The sequence below is a fragment of the Caretta caretta genome, chromosome 15 (assembly GCF_965140235.1).
Source record: "Caretta caretta isolate rCarCar2 chromosome 15, rCarCar1.hap1, whole genome shotgun sequence".
In the NCBI taxonomy this organism is placed as follows: Eukaryota; Metazoa; Chordata; order Testudines; family Cheloniidae; genus Caretta; species Caretta caretta.
The window spans coordinates 27260919-27274247 of NC_134220.1; the positions used below are offsets into that span (position 1 = coordinate 27260919).

General features: G+C 39.9%; 1 protein-coding gene across 6 annotated transcripts in view; it reads left to right on the forward strand.

The window, feature by feature from the left end:
* The first annotated feature begins 1 nt into the window (after nt 1).
* Nucleotides 2–13329, forward strand: part of KNTC1 (kinetochore associated 1) — an 80574-nt gene continuing 67246 nt past the window's right edge. For 5 of the 6 annotated variants that reach the window (XM_048821899.2, XM_075120073.1, XM_075120075.1 and 2 more), the window contains exons 1-10: nt 2–263; nt 5543–5694; nt 5882–6002; nt 7218–7333; nt 7783–7855; nt 9900–9977; nt 10657–10691; nt 10929–11039; nt 12352–12445; nt 13043–13095. In XM_048821899.2, the coding sequence (XP_048677856.2) occupies nt 5563–5694; nt 5882–6002; nt 7218–7333; nt 7783–7855; nt 9900–9977; nt 10657–10691; nt 10929–11039; nt 12352–12445; nt 13043–13095 (813 nt within the window). In that variant the 5' untranslated portion in view covers nt 2–263; nt 5543–5562. The remainder of the gene's footprint in view (nt 264–5542; nt 5695–5881; nt 6003–7217; nt 7334–7782; nt 7856–9899; nt 9978–10656; nt 10692–10928; nt 11040–12351; nt 12446–13042; nt 13096–13329) is intronic. The other variant, XM_075120074.1, reaches the window with a different exon arrangement.

A 13329-nucleotide genomic window follows, 5' to 3' on the forward strand; every position in this document is an offset into this window, starting at 1 on the left:
ACCTTAGGAACGGCAGTAAAGGGCCAAGCCTAGTGGGCGGGGGGAGCGATAGTTAGTTCCTCGGGCGCGACTTTGCGTTTGACCCTTACAGCAGCCTGTAGCTGACTGAGAAGGAACGGGGAAATTCCCGCCAATTTGAATCTCAGCCTCTGAGGCAGTTATGTCCTATGCCCGGCTCGCCACCTCCCTCCTGTGACTGAGGTGAGAGAGACCTTTATACAGTGCCTCTGGGCTTACGCGTTGCTACTGGATGCCAAGCTGAGGTACTGTTGGGGGGAGGTGTGGTACTGATAAAGTACCCCTGAGCGGGGGAGGAGGTTGATACTCGGGGGGTCATAAGGACAAAATTCTCTGATGGGGGGGGGGAAGAGGATCCTTGGGTTGAGCTAAGGCTCATGATGCAAAGTGTAGCGTTGTCAACCCCCAAGGTTCACGAATCATGAGTCAGACCCCCTGAAATTATGAGATTGGTCCCACCGACATGAGGATTTTTTGAGGTTTTGATTTGTCTTAATTTTTGAACAACACTCCCGTGTTTATATGGTCGTGCACGTTGTCACTGCTCCCCTCCCTTATTACGGTTATTCAGGCCCCCGTTGCGGGAGCTCTCCCGTCCACATCTGCCCCGCCCCTGCCTAACACTTATTTCCACCCCCCCCCCCCCATCAGTTTTGCACAAAGCCTCCTCTGGGGCTCTTCATCCACCACTCCCAGGCTTGGCAGGGCAGCTGTAGCTAGTCTTCTTCCAGGACTAACAGGCAACTCCAGGGCTCTTCAGCTCCTCTCCCCTCTCAAATGCTGGATGTTGCATGTAGGGTAGGGTGAGGTGGGCTGGGCTGTTTCGTTTCTTCTTTGCTTTTCTCAGAATGATGTGGGCTCAGCTCCCCCTGTATGGAAAGAGCTCTGCCTGGCTCCTGGAGCGCTGCTTGTGTGTGATTTCAGTCACCCTGTCTGGGCACAGTGAGGGTGGTAAAGGGTTAGAGAAAGGGTGGTAGCACGAACCACCATCAAAAAGTGCTTCAGGCTAACATCCAAGGTATTACCAAGCCAACTATTCATCAGTTGGCTCAATGTGGGGATAGGGGGTGAAGTGTATTTCAGATTTGATCTCTGAAGAGAGCCTTAGAGTGCTGAAGGTGTTGGAGAATGTGATCTATGATGCTGACACAAGCTCGGAGCATACTGACTGTGGATGTGGTTTATGCTCTGAAGCACCAGGGTTGTACGCTTTATGGTTTTGGCAGCTAAACTGATCATTAAGTCAACAGGATAACACAAAGTCTGCCTCCTGGAGAAGTTGTTGTTTGGCTGCTTTCCCCCCCACCTTGCTGTCACGGAGTCCCTGGGCGATGCTCTGGAACTGCTCCCCATGAAGCCAGTCAGGACTCTGGGGCAGTCGCCTTTCTGTGAGCAGCCTGTCTTCAGGACACACAGCTCACACAGCTTCCACCTTCCTGGGTCTGACCTCGGAGCATTCAGCATCCTCTGCCCCTCCGTGCGCTTCCCCCAGCGAGTTCGCTCAGGCGGGGCTCCTGGGGAAGCCAGAGGGTCCTGCACCCCAACTTCGCAGTCAAACGTGACTCTCACCCAGCCAGTAAAACAGAAGGTTTATTAGATGACAGGAACATGGTCTAAAACAGAGCTTGCAGGTGCAGAGAACGGGACCCCTCAGCTGGGTCCATTTTGGGGGGCAGTGAGCCAGACAACCACGTCTGCACTTCACTCCATGTCCCAGCCAGCCCCAAACTGAAAACCCCCTCCAGCCCCTCCTCCTCTGGGCTTTGTTCCTTTCCCGGGCCAGGTGGTCACCTGATTCCTTTGTTCTCCAACCCTTTAGCTCTCACCTTGCAGGGGGGAAGGGCCCAGGCCATCAGTTGCCAGGAAACAGGGTGTTGGCCATTCTCTGTGTCCAGACCCCTGCACACACCTGCCCTCTAGGGCTCTGCAATGATCATACACCCTTACCCCACCCCCTAGATACTTAAGAACTGCCTAGGGGAAACTGAGGCACCCCCACACTATTCAGAGGAAACATTAAGAACAGTCCCACTTCGTCACACTTGCCACCTGGGGAAGAGCAGCCAATCAGAGTAGGTTTCAGGGCAACTTCACCTGTAATCCTCTTCTATAGTCCAGCAAGGGCATATACTCTTGACTCCAGCCTTCTCAACCATCACCTGTCTTGGGTAGATACCTTGCTCAGAAGGGGGAAAGAGGCAGGTATTTCCAGGCTAAACAGTTCCCTGTCTGCACTGTATTATTCCCCAAAAGACAGACTGCCTAAGCAGGCCTTCTTTGCTTCTCTCCTCAGAGACGGCAGACAATGTAATTGTCAAGTTATAATTTGCTATATAGTTTTCTTAGCAAGCACTCTTATTCTTAACATAAAAGCATTACAGAGAACATTAAAAGCCAATAAAAACTGACACACACAACAAGCTTACCAGAGATCACCCCTCACTCCAGCAGGGGCTCTGGTTGGTAATTAGTCCTTAAAACCCAATATAGGTTTTTTTCTTGTGGTCACAAGTTTAATCACAACTTCTACTCAGAACAAGTCTAGTAGAGACTCTGTGGGGCAAAGACCTTCCAAACCTTCCCTAAGGATTGGGCCCCACTTGGACCAGAGGTCCTGTCTGTTTGCCGGATCAAAAAAAAATCCTGAATCAGTTTTAACTCAGGCTGTATAACCAAAAATTCTTTTTGTCTGTTGGTCCCTAGAGCATCTAGTTTGACTAGAATATGCAAGCATCTCTCCACGTAGTGGTGGTGGTGTTACAAACTGAATGAGTTTGCCCAATCATGATCTATTGCTCTTAGTTCCTGGAGATCTGTGGTCTCTCTTCCCCATAGAAATATCCTATATGAGGGATGGTATACAAGTGTAAAATTAAAGAATTAAAAAGTTAGCTTAAGTCTAGTTAGGAAAATATATGTTTTGAGGAAAGGCCCTGACTAGCAAGCAGAAGGAAAGCCTTGAAAATAATAAGTGATAAGGCCAGAAGGAATAAAGTAGGGAGGATGTCTGGTTCAAAGACTAAACTAATGAAATAAGGGATAGTTTCTAAAAAGAAGACCTCTGACCCATAGGGGTGACTGCAGATGGGTTTTAAATTAAAAAAAAAAATCTATCTTAAAATGAGCCAACATGGACCTTCCCACCCCACATACCAGTGTTCTCCTATGTGACAGGTTGAACAAAAACAAAAGCTGTTGGACAGCAGGAAGGAGGGGAAGAGATAAGGAGGAAAGGCCTTGGGAAGAAAGAATGTTGTAAATCTTATCTGAATTAAGACTGGAAATAAGGGTGAATTGGTAATGACATTACGTGTTTGTTAAAGGGTATTTAAGAAGTCAGCTCTTAAAGGGTTCATTGCCAATACCCATCTGACTATGTTGGAAGCAAGGTGGGTCTAAGCACCCCTGGATTTAGCCTGTTTGTAAGTGTCTTGATTAAATGCTTATGTTTTGTTAGTGTTCAGAGGTAGTAAATTACTTATTGTTTGGGCTTTGGGGGCATGTTCAGAGCAACTGTATAATGTATCATTTGGCCGTTTGATTTAATAAAATAATTTGATTAAATTGGTGTTTGATAATTTCCCATATCATTTCAAATATTAATAATTCCAACACCTAAACAGTACATAAACACTTGCCTTTTTAATACAAAAAATTCCTAAAATCCTTAATTCAGGATATTGTCATATCTGTCACAAGGACTTCCTTTACAGAAACCTGCTTGGGGGGGGTGTGGCAAGGGTAGGGTTGGGGGACTGGCATTCCCTTTCAGCTACACATCTGCCTGGGACAGCTGCAGTCTTATAAAGTGTCCTTCTACAGCAAAGGAAGCCATTCACCATGAGGAACAGAAGACTCAGCAAGAGGAAGTGGAGATAGCAGGGACTCTATCCTTTAAGAGTTGGGCTAATACCAGGAACTCACAGAAGGGGCAAGATCAGACTGAAGAGGATTATGTTCAGAAGTTTATCTTCCATAGATCTGTAACTCTTAAGCTTTTCAAGAGTAGAGTGTGTGGGTATTTAAGAAATTCCTTGGTTAAGCCTATATGTTCTTGCATTACTGCCATGTTGCCCCCAAAGAATGTAACTTAGGTAAATCAGAGCTCATGCAACCAGAAGGACCCTGTAGGGAAAATGACTAAACTACTGGAGGCTCAGGAAGGCCGAAGCACTGGTTCTAGGTAGCCAGACTGGAGTCCCATTATCAGAAGGGATATGAAACAGGATCCACAGGGGGGGAAGTGCACCTCTGACCCAAAATCTGGAGCAGGAATCACCATCTATACCCTGGGCCTTTAGGAGCATGTAAGATTCAGCTGTTGGATCCCATCATAGCAGACAAGTATCCTTTTAGAGAGAGTGGGACTGGACCAAGCTGTAACAGGCTATGGTGGAATTTTCATGCAATCTCATGCCACTATCCCAGGACAAACTGATGCAGAGCTGTGTAACTGTGGCTCCTATACTCACCTAGAAATATTGAGCCTGTTGGCAAAATTGGTGAGAAAATTTTTGGGGAAAGTGTTATACTTGGAACTAAACAGATTGTTAACCTGAACTTAAAATAATTTAAAACAGTATCTGTCACAGGGTTTACTACTCACCACTGGGGCACCTCAATGTGGGAAGATCTGGGGATTAGCTCTCAGCCAGTCTAACATCCCTTCCTTTGGTTGCTCATGACATCTCTGTACCCTGGACTCAATTGGTCCTTCTTTGAAACTCAGGGGGCTCCCTCTTCGTGGTTTGACCCTCTGGCCAGGTCACTGTAGTTTTCCCCTTCTCAGAGTGTCAAGTCCCACTGGATGATCTGTCTCAGGCAGCCTTCCATTCTTCTGCCCAGGCTATGCTATTTCCCCAGTGGCTAATAAGGTAACCTAGACTCACCTACTACTCTAGGTTCCAGCTGAGGGACCCTATGTCCACTAACTATGGTCCAAGCAATCCCAGACCATGTTTCTGTTTCCCTGGGCTCTTTCCCATTTTCCCTTCTTCTTCTGACCTACCCCTGGGTTGCCACTGGAGCTTCCTCAGCTCCCTATGACTACTTTATCATGTCTCTTGTTCTTGCCAGAATCTACAGTCAATGGCAGGATCCCAGGGCTTTCTCCCCCAGACCTCTTCCTGGACTCTTGCCAATTCACCTCCCCTTCAGGGAGTGACCATAGAGTTCCTTCCTATAAACCCTTCTTGGGGGCCGTTTCCTGGTTATATACTAGGCCAGTCTGCTCAGCTGGGCTTCATCATCAGTTAGACATTATCAGTCCTGACTCTCCTCCAGGTGCAGCCTGTCACGTGGTTGATGGACCGTTTCTTTCTTACTCAGGCCTTGTGTGGTGTGATTACCCCATCACAGAGTCCCTTAACCTTGGATACACACAGCTTATTGTACCATCCTCTTTAAATATAGAATCATAGTATCATGACAAAGTCGGTTCTATGTGATAATACCAGTTGTTTAAATGTCACTTCGCTTTAATGCCATTTAGCTTTTGCTACTATGATTTCTATCTATTTATCAGAGGTAAAGAAGTTCTTCAATATGTGGAATGATATTGAACTTCTGACAAATGATGACACAGAAAGTGGACGACTGAACATAGGTTCGAGACAAGAATGTGGAACTGCCTTGTACCAAGAGGATACGCTAGTTAAAATAACTTCCTCTGAAAAGGTAGAATTTATCAGGATCAGAGCTTATTATGCTGGAATTTATTGGAACTATGTAAAAAAAACTGTTTTAGACTAGTAGATTATTATATATTGTCTTATTTTAATTGTTGAAAAGCATTACTCTTATCTGTATTTTTAAAGGTACTTTTAGTTGCTTATATTTCATAGCTCTTCTTTTTATTTCTAAGGTCTTGTTTAATCCAAAACTATATGCATGCAACTCAAGTGATGGCTGTATTATTGTGGCTGACAGATCAGTGTCACTTCTTGATAGCATTTGCCAGTCTTTTCAGATGCACATTCAATTTGGTGAGTTTATTGTTTTGGAATTAAACTAACTGCAAGTGAAAATTGCCTATGGATTCAGTTAATTAAAAACAGCTTTATTATTTTAATTATTTTCTAACTGAAAATACAGGAAGTACCCTTCATCAATATATCCTAGATTTTAAAAAAACCCATTATAATAGAACATTTGTATAAACAATATGGCACCTCTGTTGCCCCTAGAGGTCATTAACAAGGCTCCTATTAACTTTATCGGGGGGATCTATCAGAGTATAGAGGTCCACCTATGTGAAGCTCTTTGCAGGATTGAGGTCTGAAGTCTCAATTCTGGAAACGTTTATGGGTGAGCTTAATATTAAATATGTGACGAATCCTAATGGCTTCTGTGGGACTACTCACATGAATGAAGATGTGTGTGTATTTGCCGGATTGGGATCAAAAAGTGAAACTACAGATATGATCCAAAGACTCCCCAATTTGCATCTTGAGTGAGAATTGGGGGAGATCAAATCTATATAACCATGGAGACAAACTATATCTGCTATTTTTATTACCTTGAAAGTATGTAATATGTGAGAAAAAAAACATGACCAACTAATATTGCTTTTAGATTGAAAAGATTTATATTACCACAAAAGTTAAACAAAACCATATATCATAGAATACAAAACCCTGTTGATATTAGAACAGTGATTTACCAGCTCTTCACACAAAATGAATTGTGGACAATTTTTAGAATCATTATATTAGTCTCAAGCCTGATTTTGGGAGGTTTGTGCTCAGCCTGGCCTCTGCTGCTTCTCCCTCCCGCCCCTTCATCCAGGTCTTAACTTGCCAGGACTTGCTGTGAAAAGTGATATTAAACGTACAAATATCACTTTTCACAGCATTATTATTATTATTGAGTCTGCAAAAAAAAAAAAACCTACATAAATAAATTGCAATGTGTATACATGCATATTGATTTGTTTTTCCTGAAGTTAATTAAGTATTTTAGTAGAAAAGTGTCAGTGCAGCCACCAGCAAGAGTTGGTGGCCACATTCTGAGGCCACCAAAAAATTTGTTGTGAGAACCCCTGACTTAGAGCATGTGGAAGAATGCTCCTTTCTTAGGACTTCTATAAATCAAAATAAATATTTGAAAGAATTTGAGATGCTGCACTACTAACTTATTCATGCTTGAACTGCATTATCTATGACAACCTAATATTTGAAATTTTGGTTTGGAATTTTCAGACACTGAAGTGGATGTGGTTGGTTTGTGTCAAAAAGGACAGTTTCTTGTGGTCGGTGAGAGAAGTGGTAACCTACATCTTATTCATGTACCATCAAAGCAAACTTTGCTAACTAATGTACGGAACTTACTTTTTTGTTCCATTCTCAATTTCTTGCATGCTTTTTTGTGTGTGTCAAATATCAAAATATTAATAAACTGAGTATCTTGAAGGTGACTCTTGCTTTGGCTGACTATGCATGTTAGGTTATAAGGAACTGCGCCCCCCCCACCCCGCGCGTAAATGTCCTGTGCGTAACAGATCTAGTGAACTTTATTTAAATACAAAAAACAAAACAGCCCCATTTTGTATGAGGATAAGGACTATTTCTCCAAGAGTGTGCAGGATTGATCCCTAAAGTAATTTTTTATGTTACCAATTCCTTATTATTCAAAATTGCACGTTAATGCAGAATTTCTGTAGGGAAAAAAGTACAGGTTTAAATTAATATGTATTATTTCCTAATAAGCACATAATTTTAATCCAAGATGGAATAAAATTTGTCTTTATGTTGACTTTTATTTTAGGTTTTGGTTCAGAAATCTGAAAATGAAAAGTCTTATCTAAACCTTATTATAGAAAAAGATAATGCAGATGGAGGTAAGTTTTTTCTTATAATTCTTCCTAAAAATAGCCTGGTTTTAACTCTCAGAAGAAAAAATAAGCTGGATGTGATCTTAACCATGAGTAATTTATCTGTAATAAAAATGTACGTGCTGTGATAGCTGGACTGGACCCCTTAGGGCTCAATCCTGCAAGTGTGGAGCACTCTGGCCCTGATCTGACAGAGCACAACAGCACATGCCTAACTTTAAGTATAGGAGGAGTCCCATTGAACTGCATTCTTAAAGTTAAGCACATGCTTATGTACTTTGGTGGATCAGGGCCAGAGTGCTCCGTACTTCCAGGGTTGAACTCTTGACTGAGCTCATGACTGACAACTTCAGGAAAACAAGGAGAAATGTGCTCCTTAGTAACCATTTATGTATGTTATATTTTTCTGTACATCTCTTCTTGGTGTGTGTTAATATTTAAAAGTGGATATTCACATGCATTCAGGATATTGTTTAACAGACTGTCTCATTGCTCCTTTAAGCCCAGATCCTGTAAACATACATGTACTTAACTGTACACATGTGAGCATTTCCATTTACTTCAGTGGAACTTCTTGAATGTGTACGGTTAAGCACATGGATGAGTTTTTGCAGAATCCAGACCACAATCACTTACTAAAGTGTTTTGGTTACATTTAATTTCAGATTTTTCATTTTGTTTTTTATTTATAAAAAAATGGGAGATAAGTATGTTATTTGGAATGACTGTACTTCAGAACTTTTCATTTTCCACAGCTACTGTACCAGGGAAGCTGCTCAGGTTTCTTATATATTGTTTTAATTAATTATTATGCCCCACTTGACAGGTGGCACAGGCAATAGGGCCTGATCCAAAGCCCACTGAAATCAGTGGAAAGACTCCTATTGACTTAATTGACATTGCATCAGGCACATCCTGAGCATCTGGTTATTCTTGTGGTGAAATCGTGACTTCTACGAAGTCAGTATCAAAACTCCCATTAACTTTAGTGGTGCAGGATTTCACCCTTATACATTGTAAGTACATGGAGTCTTTAATAGTAATTTGTTTCACTTCTGTTAATCTAACCAAAGAAGCCAAATTGCATTGTTTGTAACTACATTTTTGTGGTACTAATTTATATATTGAACTGCTTATTGATGTTTTGGAAAAACAAATGTTTTTTGACAGATCTGTTTAAGGTAGTTAGTGACTAAAATTTTATAATGGCCGGTGGATGCTTTAAACAATTTTTTTCTGATGCATGTCTTTTTACAAGTACTGGCTTCTAAGTGAAGTACTTGAGTTCTTTTTTTGTTATTTAGAAGTTTGACATCAATATTTATTTTTTCTCTATTTGGCATATGTTCCCTCTGAAACTAACCTGGTTCTGATTGTTTGTTTCTTTCTTTATGCACTACCTGTCTTTGCTGAGGCATGTTTTCAAATAGTCCTTAGATATGAATGTCTGGGGTGTTACATTTTCATTGGAGAGCCTGTAACTTCAGATATCCTTTCCTTTGCTGGTCTGACAGCATTGACTGGTGGGAATTTAGGGGATGAATTTAGGATCTATTCTCTTAGGACACTAATGTGAGATTTTAAATTTATGTTGTTAATAGCATCTTTTTGGTTGATTTAGAACGAGTTCTGAGAACTTTATTTTTATATATATGAACGCCTATTGACTTCAGAATCTCAGGATTTGGCCTTTAGTGGTGTATATGTACTTAGTGACATTAGTGAGAAGGGGATTTTTGTGCAGTTACAATAATACTTAACAGCATCACTAGTATCAGCAAAGTTCTATGAATTATGTCATTCAGCTGCTGTTAGAGTTGCATGGGGTAATCTCAGGCTGTGTTATGTATGTTGTTCTTAATTTTGGTCCCACATAGATTTAAAAAATATATATATCTCATTCTGTGCTTGGTAATGTTCTTACATTTTATTTGTTAAAGTAACTAGTTTGACCTAATTTAAAATTACTCTAATCTGGTGAAAAGTTTGGTCTAAATAATTTTTAGACTTTAGAAACTTAAGTTTGTTGTATTTGTGTTTATTTTTATAGGTATCTATCACATATTCATTCTCACAAGCAATGGATTCTTTTGCATTATGTGCCTCCCACTTGCAAAAATTCAGGAAGGTATGATGATACAACTCATGTTTAAAATTAAATTCCAGATTGCTGTGTATTAACCTATAATAACTAAAATACTTTTGCGTGCTGCTTTCTGTAGTGGCTCAGAGTCCAGTCCTGTGAAGTGCTGAGTGACCTCAACTCCCATTGGCTTCAGAGGGAGCTGAGAATGTTCAGCAACTTCCAGGAAAGGGTCTTAATCATTCGTAGGGCTTTTGTTTTTAAGACAGTGTGAACTAATTGTGAATGATGCAAGATTTTAGTTTAGTCTTAAACCCCCTCTCCTCCCACTAGTTTTGTATACTATTTTTATTTCTCCCACCCAACCCCCACTGCAAATTACTTATAGTTTACATTCCCTTCACTAATTCTGTTTCTTATTGAGAGTATTGCTTGTTACGGGAATAGAATTCCAAGTCATAGTATTACTGTGTTAGTTATATTGAACAATATTAGAAATTACTTTAATGAGGTCACCAAGAGCACAGGACCACCCTGGGCTTTCAAAAAGTTAATTTTCTATAACGCCATAGTATGACCAATAGAAACGCATGAGAACTTTGATTATAGCGTTGTTAGTGCTGTACAGAGCTGTCAGGTTGGCATTATAGCTATCCAATATGAAACTATGAAACCACATTTTTTGTTTTTTACTTTTTTTTTTTTTTTTTTAATTTTTATGTAGCAATTGACAAGATGGACATGATTACAGCAAAGAAGGTAAATAGCAGTATCTGCTAGTGTACCAATTGGTGCATCTGTTACAAATCTCCAATTTAACAAAATTTTGATTTGTATAGTTTATCAAACACTTTGTTTGAAAATTTTTTAATTGCTGTAAAGCTAACTGATAAATGGGTAAACCGAAGTTTTCTTTACATCCTAAAGTCAGCGTTTAAGTTTTAACAAACTTTTATTTATTATTCCATAAATAACTGTGTGTTTTCATTTTTCCAGTTACAAGGAATGATCAAGACTGCTTATACTTCTACAAAGGATTATCACACCCTTGGTTGTCTGAATTTTGTGATTGGTTACTCGATGAACAACATCCTGCTGATAATTGGGGTAAATGTACATACTGATATTTTATTGAAAAAAATGTTATGGAGACAAAATGATTAAAATTATCTGATGCATTCAGATGTCTGTTAATATAATGATAGTCTGCAATATCAGTAATCTTTTGATGGATTAAAAGACAATGTCAAGATTTTAGTTTTAAAGGGACAATTTGTCATTTCAAAACTGGGCATAGTGCTATGACGGTTAATGGTAAATGTGTGGAGCTTTATTAGTGACAATACTACATTGCAGGATTTTAGTTCATCTGCATGCACTCTTGTATTTCTCATTTAATCCTTGTTCTCAGAGGGCCCAATCATGGAGCACATGATTTATGAGGAGAGGCTGAGGGAACTGGGATGGTTTAGTCTGCAGAAGAGAAGAATAAGGGGGAATTTGATAGCTGCTTTCAACTACCTGAAGGGGGGTTCCTAAGAGGATGGATCTAGACTGTTCTCAGTGGTAGCAGATGACAGAACAAGGAGTAATGGTCTCAAGTTGCAGTGGGGGAGGTTTAGGTTGGATGTTAGGAAAAACTTTTTCACTAGGAGGGTGGTGCAGCACTGGAATGGGTTACCTGGGGAGGTGGTGGAATCTCCTTCCTTAGAGGTTTTCAAGGTCAGACTTGACAAAGCCCTGGCTGGGATGATTTAGTTGGGGACGGGTCCTGCTTTGAGCACGGGATTGGACTAGATGACCTCCTGAAGTCCCTTCCAACCCTGATATTCTATGATCTAATGTCAACTGAAGTCAATGAGAGTTTTTTTTATCAGGCCCACATTCAACAGAGACTTGCCAAAGTACAATATAAAGCCCCAGTCTGCCAAAGTACTTGAGCACGTGCATAGTCCCATTGATTTTAAGGGAATGAAAATTATGGACATACTGAAGCTCTTTTCTGGACTAGGGCTCAATGTAGTCCGACAGATACATACTACTTGATCCAAAACCCATTAACTTCATTGCAGGACTTTCCATTGATGGGCTTTGGATCAGGCACCATGTCCTAGTTGGATGCAAATTGTCTGTTTGTAAATGTTCCGTGCTTTTGGAAGAGCCACAAAAATCTATTTTAGTGGGCAAGAATGATTGATTTAAATATTGTGATATAGTCAGTTCCTGAAAATAGGAAAGGAAAAAAGCTACTTTGATTTTTGAAATGTGTTTATCTTAACTATTAATGTGTAGGATACTCAGCGTGACTTGCAACTTCCTAGAAACCTTTTTCTATTAAACTTCAATGAATGAGACAAACTTGACAACTACCAGAATTTCTAATATACAACCACATTTTGTTTTGTTTTTTTAAAAACAGGGTAAAGGTGACTGTGTGCTCTCCAAATGGGAGGTGGATCCTAGTAAAAACCTGGTGTCTGTTCAAAGTTTTGTTGATTCAAGTATGATTAAAGGTAAAAGTTAAAAAATTTGCCTGTAAAATAAGAAGTCTATTTATATAAATAGACAGGAATATAACTGAAAATATCTTGAGCTACTTTTTGTAATTGTTAGTTTACTGTTTTAATAATACATATAGTATTGCAAAAGGAGATTTCATTTGGTTGAGTATATACTGCAAGCCTAAATCTATGCTTCAAAGTTAACTTTTTGAAACAGATTTTTCTGCAGTGAAGTATTACAAGATGTATGACCTACAGCTGGATTTCCATTTTTTACAGGGTTGAATAAACTTTTCCTGTTAATCTGCTTTCAAATATTTGTCTCTAGCTGAGGAGTGAATGGGAGCATTATTTAGTAATGTTATTGTTGTTCTTCCTGGGCTTACTCCTAAAATGTGCTGAGCGCTCTGGTTTGAATCCAACAAAGCAGTTCAGCAGATGAAAACTTAAGCATTTTTAGGATTGGGGCCTACTGAGCTACTAGGATGACTGACTCTGTAAGATCCATTTAAAAAACTTTAAAGAAACTGCTTTGTAAATGGGTATTTCTACAGAATATTTGCAATTCAAATATGTTATTCCCAGACAAATATATATTTTCTTTCCTAGATGCAGTGCAATTTCAGGTCATAGACAACTTGTTGTTTGTCCTGGATAAGGAAGTAAGTATAATTTCACTGATCTGTCTGAAATTGTTTTACAATGATTTTTTTAACTAATGATTTTAAAAAACCTTTTTATAAGGTAGAAATATGCCTTTCCTTATAGAGGAGTTTGATCTTGCACTGTGCTTTATTCTTTTGATAGAAATACTTCAAGACCTGGTACACTTATTTGCTGTATTGTAAATATATTGGTGTTCTCCTTTTTGGACCTCTCAACCTAATAAAACATGT